The sequence below is a fragment of the Schistocerca piceifrons genome, chromosome 9 (assembly GCF_021461385.2).
Source record: "Schistocerca piceifrons isolate TAMUIC-IGC-003096 chromosome 9, iqSchPice1.1, whole genome shotgun sequence".
In the NCBI taxonomy this organism is placed as follows: domain Eukaryota; kingdom Metazoa; phylum Arthropoda; class Insecta; order Orthoptera; family Acrididae; genus Schistocerca; species Schistocerca piceifrons.
The window spans coordinates 140,857,126-140,875,185 of NC_060146.1; the positions used below are offsets into that span (position 1 = coordinate 140,857,126).

Genomic DNA, 18,060 nt, shown 5'->3' on the forward strand with positions numbered 1-18,060 from the left:
CACTCATGTACCCTTGCTGACTGCAAGACATAAACTTTACGCCTCGCCTGGGCCTGTCAGCACTGACATTGGATTGTTGATGACTGGAAATATGGTGCTTGGTCAGACGAGTCTCATTTCAAATAGTATCGAGTGGATGGAGGTGTATGGGTATGGAGACAACCTCATGAATCCATGGACCCTGCATGTCAGCAGGAGTCTGTTGAAGCTGGTGGGGGCTTTGTAATGGTGTGGGCATGTGCAGTTGGAGTGATATGAGACCCCTGATACATCTAGATACGACTCTGACAGGTGACACATACATAAGCATCCTCTCTGATCACCTGCATTCATGTCCATTGTGCATTCTGCCAGATTTGGCGAGTTCCAGCAGGACAGTGAAACACCCCTCATGTCCGGAAATGGTACAGAGTGGCTCCAGGAACTCTTATGATTTTAAATACTTCAGCTGGCCACCAAACTCCCCAGACATGAACGTTATTGAGCATATCTGGAATGCCTTGCAACATGCTGTTCAGAACAGATCTCTACCCCCTCGTACTCTTGCGGATTTATGAACAGCCCTGCAGAATTAATGGTGTCAGTTCCCTCCAGCACTACTTCGGTCATTAGTAGAGTTCATGCCACATCGTGTTGTGGCACTTCAACCTATTACCTGGAACCTACCTTCCCATATAAAAGATACTAACCATTTCCTCCAACTCTCCACAGTTCTTGTCCCTTCACCTCATGGTGCCCTGCTCATCACTGTTGATGCCACCTCCCTGTACACTAACATTCCTAATCCCATTTCCCAATGCCTGACGGATTCCAAACCAACAACCTCGTTCCTAGTCACCATGACCCACTGTATCCTTACCCGCAATTAGTTCTCCTTTGAAGGCATTACCTATAAACAAATCCAAGGTATGCCTGTGGGCACCCGTGTGGCACCATCCTATGCAACCTATTCATGGGCCAACTAGAGGAATCCTTCCTAAAAGCCCATAATCCTAAACCCCTCACCTGGTTCAGATTCATTGATGACGTCTTTGCTATCTGGATTGAAGGTGAGGACCCCCTGTCCACATTCCTCCAGAACCTCAACAACTTCTCCCCCATTTGTTTCACCTGGTCCTACTCAACCCAACAAGCCACCTTCCTAAATGTTGACCTCCACCTCAAAGATGGCTACATCAGTACCCTGTGAAATCCTGCTCTCGTTTATGCAGAGGCAATTTGCTTTTGGATACTACTTCTGATTCTCAAGCACAACTGCTTGCAACTTCACTCCTCCACAGCTATCCTGTTGAGCCCCATAAAGTGCTGAATTCTTCCCATGGTGCTATTTACATTAGGCTGCTCAATGGTCTGACCAAGGCAGAAATCTAAATGTACCTCTCTGATCAGGTTGTCATTGGAGTCTAGCGTGTGATGAGAAAGGTAGATACGTCCTTAGTGCCCACATGCATTCCATCTCATAGGGGAGTCATGGTGCTCTCTGGGATGACATTCATAGTCAACCCTTCTGCCTGACTACCTAGCTTCAAGCTGTTGCAATCTGCATTTTCCTTCCTTGCATGACCTTTTCTCTTTGTACCATTTACATCCTTCCATTATTGGGTGTCACAAGGGCAGACTTCCTCCAGGTTTTTGGGCAACATCATCACCCCTTTCTGCTGCTTGGTGACTTTAATGTACACCATCCCCTCTGAAATTCTTCCGGAACCTGTCCGAGAGGTGTGTTCTTGGCTGACCTTCTCAGTCAACTTGACCTCATCTGCCTTAACATGAGAGCACCCACATTCCTTTCAGACTCTACTTATACCTGTTCCCATTTGGACCTCTCCTTCTGCACTGCCCAGCTTGCCCATCAAATCGATTGATCCATTCTCTGACATTTAATCAAGCAATTTTTTTTTTCCATGTGCTATCCGTTTGCTGACTCCTACCCCTTCTTCATGCACACCCAAATGGCAGCTTTCTAAGGCCGAGTGGAGGCTTTATTCATCCTTGGCGACCTTCAGTGAACAACAGTTCTCCACTTGTGATGACCAGGTAGAACATCTGACAAACATTATCCTTACTGCCACAGAATGTTCCATTCCATGCACATCGTCTTTAGTGTGCTGTGTCCCGGTCCCTTGGTGGACTGAGGCATCCCGCGATGCAATTTGTGCACAGAGATGTGCTCTCCACGTTTGTAACAGTCATCCTACGATGGCAAACAACATTCGTTACAAATAGTTGTGTGCACAGTGTCGTCGCATTCTCCAGGACAGCAAAACAGCTAGCTGGCTTTCATTCACTATTTCTTTTAACAGTTCCATTCCCTCTTCCATCGTGTGGGCCAACCTCCAATGGCTCTATGTGACCAAGGTCCCTTCCCCAACTTCTGGCCTGACACAGTAGCACATGATGTCAGAGTGGACTCTGTTGCTATCTCCAACATCTTTGGCTGCTATTTTGAGGAGATTTTGAGCTCCACACACTATCACCCTGCCTTCCTCACATCGAAAATAAATGGAGGAGACTCGGTTAATATCCTTCTCTTCTCTTAGAGTCGTGAATGCTACAGAGCTGCCTTTACTATGAGGATCTAGATCGTGCTCTCGCTTCATCCCAATCCTCTGCCCCAGGGCCAGATGACCTTCACATTCAGATGTTGCAGAACCTTTCTCTTCAGGGCAAGCACTTTCTCCTTTATACATACAGTTGCATCTGGGCAGATAGCACATTTCCCAGATGCTGGTGTGAAGCAACTGTCATACCTAAGCCTAGTAAGAGCTTCCTTCTAGTCATTTGCTCTAACTCTCTGTGCCCTTTAGAGCCTCTGTGTGCTGTGCACCATCCATCCCTTAGTGCAACAGGTCTACGAAAGCTGTCACTTGCTCACTCTTGATGGAGCCACTGCGATGTTTATGTGGGTTCCTGGTCACATCGGTCTGGCAGGAAATGTGGCTGCTGATGCTGCTGCCAAGACTGCAGTCCTCTTACCTCGACCCGCTAGTGCTTCCATTCCCTTTGATGATCTGTTTTTCTGTCTGTCAGCAGGTGGTGACATTTTGGCATCATCACTGGTCCTCCCTTCATGGAACTATTTACAGGGAACTAAGCCTCTCCCAGCAGCTTGGACGAACTCTTCTCGGCCCTCTCGCCATGAGATCATTTTAACTAAGTGGCGCATTGGGCACTTTCCTTTTAACTATCGCCATGTGTTAAGTGATGCTCCACAACCAGTTTGTGCTCATTGCCCCCAGCCTTCGATGGTTTGCCATTTCTGACATGATGTTTTTAACTACTTATGTTCTCATTTATGTTTGTCGTCTGAGTTATCGGCCGTTTTAGCAAACGATGCATGGGCTGTCGACTGCATTTTACTTTTTGTCTGTCATGGCAGTATGGTGAAGGACCATGTAATCTTCAGTTCAGGACCTCCGTTTCTCTATGGCGTACTTCATGGACCTCTCTCGAATTCCCTGTTTTTAGCTACCTTTCCTTCCAGCGATTGGGCTTAACATGTAGTCAACTCCTTTTTTTTGTCTTCATGTTCTACAGTTCTGACATGGGCACGTATGACCCTCATTGTTTTTGCACCCTGAAACATAACAAAACCATGGTCAGGGCATCTGGAATTTCAGAAGTGCATATAAACATGGCTACGAAGTCTTTCGCGACGTATTTCGTGAGTAAAAATTTCTCGGTGTACATGCCGCGTCAAATCAGGATAAATCTCCGAGCTTTCGACCACTACCTCCATGGTCGTCGTCAGGGCTAAAACTGACTGTCGTGAACTAGCGAGGTTCCCACTTTTATATGCAAAGGACGGCTTCTTATTGGCTGGAATGCGTCAGCGATATGGCGCGTAGCGAAGTGGTGCCCTCTACTTCCATAGATGTAGTTGCTATCCCGCGTTGCTTGTTCCGGCATACCTTGACGACCACTTATTTTTTATACAGTGGAAATTATTATGAAATGACGGATGGAACAGCCATGGGTTCGCCACTGTCACCAGCAATAGCGAATTTTTTCATGGAGGACTTTGAAGAACGAGCCCTGAGCAGTGCACACCTCCGCCCATCATGCTTCTACAGATACGTCGACGATACTTTTTTAATCTGGCCACACGGCAGCGACACGCTGCAGCAGTTCGTCGAACATCTGAATGGTGTACATCCAAACATAAAATTTACATTGGAGGTAGAGAAGGAAGGGAAGTTACCTTTTTTAGATGTGTTGGTAGAGCGAAAGCCGGATGGACGACTGGGCCATTCTGTGTACAGGAAGCCAACCCATACAGACTTATATCTGCATAGCCATAGCTTCCATCATCCGTCTCAGAAGAGAGCTATGCTGAATACTTTAGTACACAGAGCCAGGACTGTTTCCGACAAGGACCACCTCGGTCCCGAGATCAACCATTTGACGACTGTTTTCAAGAGGAATGGTTATTCTGCCGGTGAAATTAAATCAGTATTGTCCAAGAAAGTAAGACACGATGCCGGCCACATACAAGAAGAGGACCAACACTTAGCGCGGCTTCCTTTTTGCGGTGCTACAACGAGCAAGACAGCCAGAGTCCTGAAGAGGCAAGGAATAAAACCAGTTTTCCGACCACCTAGGAAAATTAAGGAAATGTTGAGACCAGTCAAAGATAGTCTCGGCTTAAGAGTGCCGGGAATTTATACTATTCCTTGCGAATGCGGCAAGAATTACGTGGGCCAGTCTGTAAGAACCGTTGCCGACCGCTGCATCGAGCACCAACGTCACCTGAAATACAGGTATTTGGAAAAATCAGCGGTGGCTGAACATAGCCTGCTTAACAAGCATAAGATTTTATTTGAAGAAACCAGAGTAATAGCCCACACATCGAATTACTGGGACTCTGTGATCCGGGAAGCAGTCGAAATTAGGCTTAGCGATAATAACTTTAATAGAGACAACGGCTATGCACTTAGCAACACTTGGAAGAGTGCACTGGATAAAGAAAAATCGCTGAGAAAAACTTCTCGCACTTTACCTCCTGATTTAAGGGATGGCGCTGCAAGCAATGCGGGATAGCAACTACATCTATGGAAGTAGAGGGCACCACTTCGCTACGCGCCATATCGCTGACGTATTCCAGCCAATAAGAAGCCGTCCTTTGCATATAAAAGTGGGAACCTCGCTAGTTCACGACAGTCAGTTTTAGCCCTGACGACGACCATGGAGGTAGTGGTCGAAAGCTCGGAGATTTATCCTGATTTGGCGCGGCATGTACACCGAGAAATTTTTACTCGTGCATATAAACAGTTCTCTGATTTGCCCATCACCTACTGAATGCCAGATGGGAATATAGAGCAAAGTGACAAGGAATATGTGCTCTGATTGCCCTACACGTGGAGACATTGTGTAGTAGGAGTTTGTTAAACATGGCAGTTTTCATGCAACAGTAGCATATTTTTTGCTGGGTTGGGGTTGTGGCTGGCACAGTGCAAACAGCAGAATTGGGAGCAGAGACATGTGAAAAGACACACCCTCGGTTTGGGTGTGAAGGGTGAAAGGTTGCTGGTTTTAGATGTTGAGAGCTTAAGAGTTCAGACAGTGGAGGTACTTCCCGGTGTCACAGAGTCCTAACGAGTGAGCTTCTGGATTTTCACATGTGACCACACGCAGCTGACTTACCACCACAGCTGATTCATGTGAGAATGCATCAGCATTGCCAATAGGTGGGCATTGATGTTTGTGAAGGGGCATACTGTTGCCTCAACACTGTTTGTCCCGGTTTCAGTGATAGTATTACATTCATTCATTATTCAACCAACCACTTGAGCAGCTAAAACATTTAGAGGGTTGCATTCATGCTAGTGATTGAATGTGCAGCCAGGCTATGGTAGTGTCCCTTCCAGTTCCTTCATACCTTTATTGCAATTGTATTGGTCTTGTCACTAAGTCTTATGCTGTGTCATTGCTTTTAATATAATGAAGCATCAATTTATTTTATTTGAAGTAACTTGTAGTTTCCTTCAGTCCATTATTATTATTATTATTATTATTATTATTATTATTATTATTATTGTTATTGAGTAAAAATAGTCATTCAGTAGAATTTTATAGCAATTCACCACAGTAGAATTCCGTGTTACGGTCACTTTTGATATAACAATTCCATTAGGCAGTTAACATTTAACATCAGGTATTAAGCAGAGTCTGGGCAGTTCCATCAGTCTGGTGTAATTTCACATCCACACATTCTGAGGTTTTGCAATTGATGCATTGTCAGTTTGCATCACCAGGTTTTACAAATTTGATCAAGTATGCCTAGTATGCAGCACAGTGTGCAAAACAGCAGCCACAACCATTTCTTAACGCCATACCAGTTCTGTTTAAATAAAACTAGTAATTACTGTGAGTTGCCTAAATACCTTTTCTTTTACAAGGTGTGCATGGTGTAAAGAAAATGTTTGTCATCCAGTAGATGCCAGCATTTTTGTTGTGGCTACTGGAAATAAAGAAGGAAATGTTTAATTATTACTAAAATATACATTATTAAAAAAAATATCACAGGAACCGTGCTACAGAAATTATTATAAAATATTTCATGTCAACATACTAAAGTCCCAATTGATGGAAGTCAGCTGTAATTTAATGTTGTACACTGCCTTGATTTTCTTTCCTCTGCTTGTTATTTGTGTAACAGTTAAATCTGCAACAGTTCAGTTGATGATATGAACTGCAAGTTATTCAAGAAATTAATGATTTGAGAGTTTTTGGTGTGGTTTAAGTGTTTAAAATGTGCATATGTGCACTTTGGAATTTGCGCTATGTGGAGATATGTCCTCTTGTCACAGCTGCATCTGCTCATTTGTCAGTTCTTGTGCCAGGCAGGAAGGGCTTTACAAACTGCTGGTATAAGTAGTTCTTTGTATGGCAAAACTGAGTAACTTTTTAAAAATATTTGCAATGTGCCTTAGCAGCTAAAGTTTCAACAACACTTTTATTTCAGTCTGTTCTTATTGTATGAAAATTTCAGCGTAGGTTTTGACATTTGGGATTGGACCATTTCGTTGCAAAAGTCTTGTCAGTTCAGTTTCTTCACCATCTCGGTGACACTCTCCCACAGGTCAGACAATCCCGTGACCATTCATGCTGCCCTTCTCTGTATACATTCAATATCCTCTGTTAGTTCAATTTTATACAGATCCCACATGCTTCAAGCACTGTTCAAGGAAGGTCTTTAATGACATTATTATTGGAAAGCTGCACCAGAATATCAGCTTATACTAACTATCCTTTATTCACGACAGACTGTTTAAGCATTTCTCACCATTGTCCAGTACATCTAGACTGATGTGATGTCCATATTAGGTCATTAGTGAACTGTCTTATAACTGTTACTATTTTGATGAGATTTTAAATGATGTAAATACAGTGTATTGAAAACATGTTAATTAAGGTTTAACAGTAGTTTGACAGTTGAACTCTTATGACACTATACTTGCCTTCCCCATGACTGAGCCATCTCCAGAGTGTTACATCCAGGTATTTGTATGTGTTTACTGATTCTATCTGTGACTCATTGATATCATAGTAATAGGATAATACTTTTTTTCATTTTGTGAAGTGTGTGATTTTATATTTCTGAATGTTTAAAGCAAGTTTCCAACATTTGAACCAAATTGATATCTTATGAAGATAATCTCGTACAGTGCTTTATTAGACCAAAAGTCACACCCTTCTACAAGAATGATAGCAGAAATTATCCACAACACTACCATCCAATATCATTGGCATCAATTTGTTACAGAACCATAGAAGTATTTTATTATGTTTGAGCTATTAATATTGTATGCCAGCAAGTATGTTGATGTTGCCAGCAAGTATGTTGATGTTGCCAGCAAGTATGTTGATGTTGCCAGCAAGCTTATTAATGTACAACAGGAACAGCAAGGGTCATAACACACTTCACTTGGGCACACCTGTGGTTACTTCTATATTTGCCGATGACTCTCCGTATAAGATAACTTGAACTTGCTGCATCCCCCGTACCAAAAATTCTTCAGTCCACACCCAAATTTTGCCTGATACTCGTAAATCTTAAATTTGATGATAATGTGGTACTGAATCAAATGCTTTTCAGAAATGGAGAAGTACTACATCTACCTGATGGCCTTAATCCCTACCTTCAAGCGTGTCGTGAGGAAACTGCAAGTTGATTTTGACATTTTCGGAATCCAAGATGGTTGGCTTGGAGGACATTATATTAGAAAATATTCTTAGCTCAAACATAATGAAATACCTCATGGTTCTGTAACAAATTGATGTCAACAATATTGGAGGGTAATGTTGTGGAAGATTTCTGCTGTCGTTTTTGTAGAAGGGTGTGACTTTTGCTTTCTTCCAAGTGCTGGGCACAGTTGTTTGTTCAAGGGATCTAAGACAGATTATAATTGAGAGGGGTAACCTAGCTGCAAATTCAGTATAGAATCTGATAGGGATTCCATTGTATGCTGGAGCTTTGTTCAATTTTAATGATTCCAGTTGTTTCTCAATGCCACTGACACTGATACTTAGTTCATTCATGTTTTTAGTGGTACGGGGAATAAATTGGGGCAAACCTCCGCACAACCAGAACCATATGGTTGTACATCTACAACTATACTCTGCAAACCACCATGAAGTGCAAGGCAGAGAGTATGTTCCAAATTACCAGTTATTACGGTGTTTTTTGTTCCATTCACATATTGAGTTCAGCAAGAATTATTGTTTGAATGCGTCTGTGCGTGCAGTAATTATTCTAATCTTATCCTCATGATCCCTTTGTGATGGATACATAGGAAAGTTTATGTCTATCATCAAGGATCTTCCAGTTCAGTTCCTTCAGTATTTGTGTCACACTCTCCTAGTGATTAAACAAACCTGTGGCCATTTGTGCTGCTCTTCTCTGTATATGTTAAATATCCTCTGTTAGTCCTATCTGGTGTGAGCCCCACACTCTTGAGCAATATTGTAGAACCGCTCACGCGAGTGATTTATAAGCAATGTACTTTGTAGATAGCTTAAACTTCCCCAGTATTCTACCAATAAACTGAAGTCAATTTCCTGCTTTACCCACAACTGAAACTGTGTGATCATTCCATTTCATGTCCTGTCTGCCCCTGATAGCTGAGTGCTCAGTGCGACAGAATGTCGTACCTAATGGCCCGGGTTCGATTCCCGGCTGGGTCGGAGATTTTCTCCATTCAGGGACTGGGTGTTGTGTCGCCCTTATCATCATTTCATCCCCATTGACACACAAGTCGCCGAAGTGGCGTCAACTCGAAAGATTTGCACTAGGCGAACGGTCTACCCGACGGGAGACCCTAGCTAGCCACACGGTATTTCATTTCATGTCCCTACAGAGTGTAACAACCAGGTATTTGCATGAGTTGGCTGATTCCATTTGGGACTCACTGATATTACAGTTATAAGATTCTGTGTTTTTTCGTTTTGGGAAGTGCACAGTTTTACATTTCTGAACATTTAAAGCAAGTTGCCAATCTCTGCACCATTTTGAAATCCTATCAAAGACCTGACTGAATATTTATGCAACGTTATTCAGACAATACTTAATTATAAATAACTGTATCATCTGCAAGAAGTCTGAGGTTACTATCAATATTGTGTGGAAGGTGATCAATATACAACATGAACAGCAAGGGTCCCAACACACTTCCCTGGGGCACACCTGAAGTTACTTCACGTCTGACAGTGACTCTCCATCCAAGATATGCTGTGCCTCCCCCTCCCTCCCCTCCAACCAAAAAGTCTTCAGTCCAGTTAAAAATTTAACTTGATACCACATATGATCATTGACAATAAGCACAGGTGTGGTACTGAGTCAAATGCTTTTCAGAAATCGAGAAATACTGCATATACCTGTCTGCCTTGATCCAAAGCCATCAGTATGTCATGTGAGAAAAGTGCGAGTTGGGTTTCACATGATTGATTTTTTCGAAATCCATGTTGGTTGGCATTGAGGAGATAATTCTGTTAAAGATACCTCATTATGTTTGAGCCCAGAATATGTTTTATGATTCTACAACAAATCAATGTCAGAGGTATGGGATGGCAGTTTTGTAGATCACTTCCACTACTATTTTTGTGGACTGTTATGACCTGTGCTTTTTTCCAAGAACAGGGCATGCTTTTCTGTTTAAGGGATCTATGATAGACTGTAGTTATAACAGGGGCTATCTCAGTTGCGATTTCGGTATGTAAACTGATAGGTATTCCATCAGGCCCTGGAGCTTTGTTCAATTTTAATGATTTCAAATGTTTCTCAACACCACTTATACTGATACTTATTTCAGCGATCTTTTCAGTGTTATTAGGATTAAATTGGGGCAATTCTCCTGGGTTTTCCTTTGTACAGGGCCATTTGAAGATGCAGTTAAGCATTTCAACTTTTGCTGTGCTACTCTCAATTTCAGTTCCTGTCTCATTCGCTAGGACCTGGGAACTAACTTTGATGCCTCTAACAGCCTTTACATACGACAGGAATTCCTTTTGGTTTTGTGAAAGATCATCTGACAGTATTCCGCTACGGTAGCCATTGAAGACTTTATGCATTGCTCTGTTGACAGCCAAACGTGTCTCATTCATTATCTCTCTATCTTCAGTGCTATGTTTTGTTTTACACACATTATGTAGTAAGCTCTGTTTCTTTACAGTGACTGTATACCATGGAGGTGTTGTCCGCCTCCCCCCCCCCCCCCCCCCCCCCCCCCCCATTATGCACTGCTCTGTTGGGTACGTATCTGTCCTGTGCATGGTCAACTATTCTTTGAAACTTGAGCCATAGCTCCTCTATGTGCTCCTGCCTTGGGCTGAAGGTTTCAAGTTCCTCATTGAGATATGGCACTACTGATTTTTTTTATCTAGTTCAGTGTGTGTGTGTGTGTGTGTGTGTGTGTGTGTGTGTGTGTGTGTGTGTGTTAGCTCTGGATAAGAAAATAATCCAAAAGCTTAGTAATGTTTTAATTGTATATATGTGCCTGTCAGAAGTTGGTCACCTCAGCTGTACAATGAATATGTACCTCTACGCGTTCCGCTACCTGTATTCCACCTAGAACTTTCCAGTACTATATTAATTATCGGTATATGACATAGAACTTAGTCTGTTGTTGCTTCTACATTATTTCCTGCATCTAGTATCTCATTTGATGCAACTTTTCCTTTCCTTCTGTAGAAATGTGTGCTATTTTCTCTTCTGTTCGCTATCTTACTTCTGATCAATAATGTTAAATTGAAAAACTAAAGATTCAAGTTTTTGGCTGATTTGGATACTAATGCAGGTTTTTTCTGAAATGTTTCCAGTCTTTAACTATTTTACTTGCTGGTGCCCTCCACTGTTTTTAATGGCAGTTATGTTGTTGGAGCTACTAGTTGCGAAGAAAATGTGCGTATTTCTAACACCAATATTTTCTGTTACAGGAAACTTCTAATGAAGCTGTGCCACGGAGTAAGACAGTGACATCTAATGGTGCTCTGTTACGGAGTAAGACGGTGGCTCAGAGTGAAAAAAAGAACCAAACATTAGTTATAGCCAGAGGGCCTGAAAAAAAGACTGATGCTGAGCAGGATAAGCAAAATTATCAGTGCAAAATCTGCAACTTTCAAAGTAAACATAAGTCAGTGTTCCTCTTCCATTTGCAGAGACACCTTCAAAGTAGTTATAGGTGTGATTTCTGCTGTGAATTATTGCCAAAGGATTTAAACTACTGGATAGCGAAGATGCAGAAACAGGCAATGTAGAAACTGCCAACAAAAATGTCATTCCACATACTAAAGCATCAGAAATGAGAGATTATGTGGAAACAATGATTGGAGAAATACATACTGCTGGCTTTGTTACTACAGTGAAACCTGTAACTCCTACTACACTAAGTGAAACAAAACATAAGTATCATTTACGAATATGAGGATGTGAGTAGTATTGAGCAAGGGGCACTTAATATCCTTCTGACTTTCTATGCTCACTTTGTTCACCTGTTGTGGTGAAATTTTAGGACTTGGCAAAAATACAGTAACATGTCACCTATCCATAACTGGAGGAGGAGCAACTGGATTAATTGTACTTAATTGGATGAAGTTGAAGTCTTCTCAATAATCTCGCAGTTAACATAAATTCTCACATCCAATTTTGGTGGTGTAATAGTTCCCAGAACAAGCTAGAGAGAGAGAGAGAGAGAGAGAGAGAGAGAGAGAGAGTAGTAGTAGTAGTAGTAGTAGTAGTAGTAGTCTACCACATAGTATGAATGACAAAAAAGTAAGTAGTCTGTTGCAATCAGTTGAAGACTTTATAAAATCACTGGGTTCAGGCTGGTGTTGTTGTTCTAGCTTTTGTTTGCACATTTTTGTGACAAGTTAATAACTTCGTAAAAAAAATGGTACAATACGAACTATACATGTTGTGAATATAGTTTAGTCATTTATATTCATGTATGAGAATGTTAACTTCTGTGTTGTTGAGATTGGTATCCTTAGTTTGACTAGGGGGTACTTTCAATCCGCTTGTCAAATCAGTTCTTGCACGTTTGTAGTTTCCAGGTCTAAGTTACGTAAGTTTTGTGTTCAATATCAGGAATAACAAATTATAAAAGGAATTTTGGTGTGGTTAGTTTTGCGAATAAAATATGTTTTCAAATCCAAAATTATGACAATTCCCACATTTTATATTTGGATATTGTCTATTTAGGATAGGTTTGACAAAAACTAGAAAGTGTTTGTCTCTCTGTCTCCTAAGCTTTCTGGTGAGATATAAAGTTCCAAAAGAGAATTTAAATTATATTTTACCATAATTACACAGTTTGTAACTTTCTTCTTTTGGTTTCTTATTGGAAGTAAAATGACTGTTTCTGTGACGTTAACACTTGGAGACTTGGATACATGTAATATGTATCTTTCTTTCTTTTGTAATTTATTTTTTCTGAATAATTGTGTGTTCACATATTTGGCTGCAGATATAAATTGATGACAGTCTTTGATAATCAGTAAAATCTTATTTAGCTAATATTATATTTCTTTAAAGTAGGCATTATGAAGTGCCTACCAATGTAAACTACTAAAATATCATATGAAAAGATCAAATGGCAAGATGTGTATCCAATCAGAATCATAAAGTGTGACTAGGAATCCTTACATGAATCCATTAGTACCATGTTTATACTGTTAAAACTTTCCCAAATAAAACAAGAAAAAGTATATAAGCTCATCATGATGTCTCAGCTGAAAATATTTTCAGTAATGCTGTACTAGCAAGACACTGAGGAATGTTTTTGGAACCAACAGATACAGAAGACAAAACTGATGTCCATGGGGGATAAAATGTACTCATAGAAAGTTTAAACAAAGCTTTTGTGAAAACTTAATCGGGTCTTCCATTGCTCAAAAACCATCTGGTAATGATTGACAGTGAGAATGTAAATCATAAATGAGCTGAATGAAGCAGATCGGAAGGAGTTATGCAGCAAAAATAAGATTCACAAGCATATGCAGAGGAGGTGATTGTCGATCCATAAAATAGCTCCTGTAGTGAAGGTACAGAAGAAAAATATTGGAAACAGTTGGCTTTGCTGAATTAACTTGGTTTGATAATGTTACGCAAAAGGAGTTGGCCATCTCAACATGTGCAGAATGATCAAAGGACGTTATGACATGGTAGAGGATAGCTGAGATCAACATTGGGATGACTTGTGCTACACGGGAAACACTGTAGAGCCAAGTCTAGAACATGATGATCAAAACATTCTAGAATGTGAATTACAAGTGCTGAGGAAGTACACACAGTGGTTGCCAGAATCTCTTAATCCTGCGGAGACAACCTCAAGCACAACAAGAAATGGTAACAGTGCTGACAGAAGGTTATGCATAGATGTGGTCTATTCACACTGCTGGAAATGGAAATGAGTGGTTGAAATAAAGTGTCACACATGTAAATGAGAATCCCTATTGGCTCCATCAGACTGCTGCCACATCCACCACAAATGGTAATAGTGTAATGACAGTGCGGATAAGTACTGCTAGTCACTCTGGCTAACTCGAAACACTAACTAAAGCAGAAGTGGAAAGGTGTTGGCTGCTACGAGAAAATTGGATAAAATGAATTTGACTTAGTTTGCACCAACATGAAGGAAATGGAAAACTGGAGGTGTTGCCAGTAATAGAGACAAACATGTTTGGGACCGTCACAAAATGTTGATACAGACGGTGGTAGGGACTGGTGGTGGTGCTGCTGAAGGTGAAGTGAAGGTACTGATAGTAACCAACCTTTTCTTGAAGTAGAAAAGGAAGAGGAGCCACAGAATTTGCTCAGCAACAAACAGTAACCAACCTTTTCTTGAAGTAGAAAAGGAAGAGGAGCCACAGAATTTGCTCAGCAACAAACTATGTTTAATGGCTGATGAGGAAGTTTTTTGTGGTGTCCCGTTCACTCGTCTCTTATAGGGTGCCTAAAGGATGCTGCTTTCTCAGATAGCTACGCAACAATTCAAGCAAACCGCATGCTTTTTATTACGATAAAGTAGATTGACAATACTTAACTTTTGTTTACAATGTCATGTCGCAAGCTATTGGTGATATGGAAATAATCAATGTCTTTTGCTATATAGAATGTCAAAGCAAGTAATGGATATGATCACAAGTAACTGAATCACTGATCGCAGAAACAGCATTAGTCCATGCATGTTGATTTTGAGAAAAATGGAAAAATAAGTTTGTGGGCCTGAGTATTCTATTTTCTTTGACAGCTCTATTTTACTTTGAACGACACAGTTTCTGGTGATGTCCAGACACTATTTTCAATGATGTAATTATTAGATTATATAATGAATTAAATACGCAAAGTTCGTGGACATGTGCTGTTTCTGAAATCAATTGGTTGCCAGAAATGTAAGTCTGTGTTATTCAGCAGTTTATTTGTAAATTTATTATGTTCAATACAAAAATTGTTATTATTAGTTTCTGAAGATCAGCTATATTATTTCTCATTACCACAATTCTTATTTTATGTGTACATGACAGATTCTGAACAACTACTTTTAACTACAAATTATGATCAGGTAAATAGCAAGCTTAGTGAAATATTGCTTGTACCTATGTCTATTATCCACTGTCAGGCCCTCTGCTGTCTACTGAAGGCCAGTTTTAGAGAGCTCTGTAAAACGATAGGTGCTGTTCAGGGATATATGGCTCCAATTTCTTGAGGTCAGCTATTTTCTTCTCACTTAGTGGTACACATTTTTCGTATGCTGCAGCCGTCGGTAGAGTTACTGTTGTTTTTAAATCAAGAAGTAAACAGAAAGTGTGTGTCACCGGGCTTCCAATGTATGATTTTGCAATGACGTTCCCACTACACTCACTGTTGTATTCAAATTCCATGAATTCTGAAACGGTGAAGGATTGTCTCTCATTCCGTGTGAGCACTTTGCTGTTCATTGTGTCCAAAGACAAGGCATTGGGTTTGTAAAATTTAGGCCACCATTGTTTGAAAGCCAGTACAAACTCTGTTGAAACAACTTTAACCTGGTATTTGTTAAAGGTACTTACAGCAACAATAAGTTCTACAAACTGCATGATGCTATAAATCCTATCGACAGCTCGAATTTTCTTCTTAATCACTGCAAAGTTCCTGTCACAGGGTAAGAATCAATGGCCTCTGACCGGGAAATAATGATAATTTCTGAGTAAACACCGAGATTATGGTGCAACTGCCATGAGGAACATGGCCATATTATTATTATCATTATTATTATTATTATTATTCTGCCCTGGGCAGCCATCTGAAAATATATGCAGGTATTTTGTTTGGTGGCAACTCATTTCGTATGTAATCCAGCAGAAACGTCAGACTTCATTGGGACCCTTCTTTGCTACACCTTCATGATAAATGTAGAATGTTGCATATCCTGTCTTCAGGTTGTGGATATTGAATATATTAACATTGAGTTGCCGAAGGTAGAAAACTTCCTGAAGTGGAATGGTAGGAAGGGACAGATTTTGCATAAAATCTATGGCAATACCTGCAGCATCCTCATCTTTTTGACACAGTACTTGTCCATCACAAATACGAGCAGAAAACTTTGCAGCCCTGCATTTATGAACCATCATTTCTGCAGCGGCAACCCTCTTAGCCTTTTCATTCAGTATTTTGTTTCGTAATTTATTTTGAAACGCTTCACAAGTACCATGTGTCAACTTGTGGTCGACCAAAAGTAAGTGAAAAATGTTCTTTGAGTATTTTTAAATAAAATTCATACTTAATATTACTTGCTTGGGGATGTCGTAATCTGAACTGCTCATGCATGATTTGGACATTAAGTTGCGTATTTAAATAATGCTGTTCTCTTCTGCCATAGTGAGTAATGTTCTGGGGATAAGAATTTATGTGATCAATTATCAGACTTATTTCTGCACCCCCCTCCTGATGCATTTTTACCCCTCTGGTCACTAGGTGACTTCCCACAAGCAAGCAGATTGCTTATCCTCCTTACCCTTTGGTTTGTGACACCATGGGTACTTAAGAAAGCTTTCCTGCATACCTCTGATCGTCCAGTGCTGGAATTAATAAAATACTGAAAACTGTTGCATCTTGGTTTGCAGTTGCCTCCTTCTGGTACTCTTCATCATCTTCTGGAAATATTACCTACTGTAATCAGCCCTTGGAGATAAGAATCTTGTGCATCCTTTGATGTCATGTTGTAGAAAAGTGAAAATACTTCATTTCTTTCTTCTTCAGGAATTCTTCCAAAGCAGTTTCTACGACATCTACAAAATTACACAGATATTTCAGTCACGCAATAAATCATTAGTTTACTATTTTACTGACATATAACCTCCCATATTAGAACATTACTTACTTGCAGTCCACACCAATGCTTTTCTTTGAAACTAACTCTCCACTGTAGTTTTTTTACTCTAAAGCTTTAATTCGCGACCTTTTTATGATTTCACGCTGATACGCAACATTCTTTATACCTTTTTTCCTCTTTCTACTTTCACCACCATCATGTACATCCATATCTTCCCTGTTCGACATTGTCGTGCTTCACGAAGAAAAACCATGCGAACACAGAGATGATATTACACAACAGGCTAGCCAACGTTGGCTGCAGAAATAGCACTAGTCCTGGACAAGTGTTCTTTCTCCTCTGACTCATAACGTCGGGATCTTGTTTGTCCCATTAAGAATGATGGACAAATGTTGTTTCTGCATTCATTCGATAGAGGAAGTGCCGTAACATGGAAATCAGCTCTTAACTCAATTTAACCAAAAAGTGGAAAAGTGTTGTTTCTGCAATCAGTGATTCAACTGCTCTTCTAGTGCTCTTTTCTAGTCCGGGTCTACTAGTGTCCATCTTCTACTGTCCGGCCGAGGCTGGCAGGAGCGGCGCTTCTATTCTCTTTAGATAGAGACCAATCCTGTCTTGGTGCGGTCCTAGTCAGCGTACTATTGGCTCAAATTGTCTCACAGCCATCTCTGCTCTTGCATTCTTCATCTTATGCCAGTGCTTGTTGTAACACTGGAACAATTTTAATGAGAATGTAATGAGTTTACATTCAGCTCCAGCTGTGCAGAATACTGATAAAAGGTTCTTCTTGTGTACAAGATGTTGTTTTTATTTATTTAGCACATCAATTTATGCTTCTTACAAATGTTGAAACAAAAATATACAAGAAAAAAACAAAATATGCTATATAAGAAGTATAAAACATACAGATGATGAGCAATACAGTTAAATACAAACATCAAGATTATATATGGTCAATACAATTAAATACAAACTTCAAGATTATGTATTAAGTCTCTTGCAATGTCTGTTGCCATCAGAAAATCACTGAACTTGCCACTGTATACTCTTCTGTCGCACTCTTGGACAATGTGGTGGATGGTCTGTCTGTTGGCTCCGCAGTCACAATTGGGAGTTGGTGTTCTCCATTTTTAAAGTGTATCTGCACATCTTCCGTGATTTTTGTGTATTCTGTTAAGGGATGACCATATTTTACACAGTACTTCATATTCAGGTCTCTCTGTGATGCAGGAGAGGGCTTAACAACGCTCAG

General features: G+C 40.4%; 1 protein-coding gene across 1 annotated transcript in view; it reads left to right on the top strand.

Annotated features, from left to right (window-relative positions):
• Nucleotides 1-12,618, top strand: part of LOC124716765 — a 30,858-nt gene extending 18,240 nt beyond the window's left edge. Inside the window, exon 5 of the mRNA XM_047243311.1 lies at nt 11,434-12,618. Coding sequence (XP_047099267.1) covers nt 11,434-11,754 — 321 coding nt within the window. The 3' untranslated portion in view covers nt 11,755-12,618. The remainder of the gene's footprint in view (nt 1-11,433) is intronic.
• Nucleotides 12,619-18,060: the final 5,442 nt, after the last annotated feature.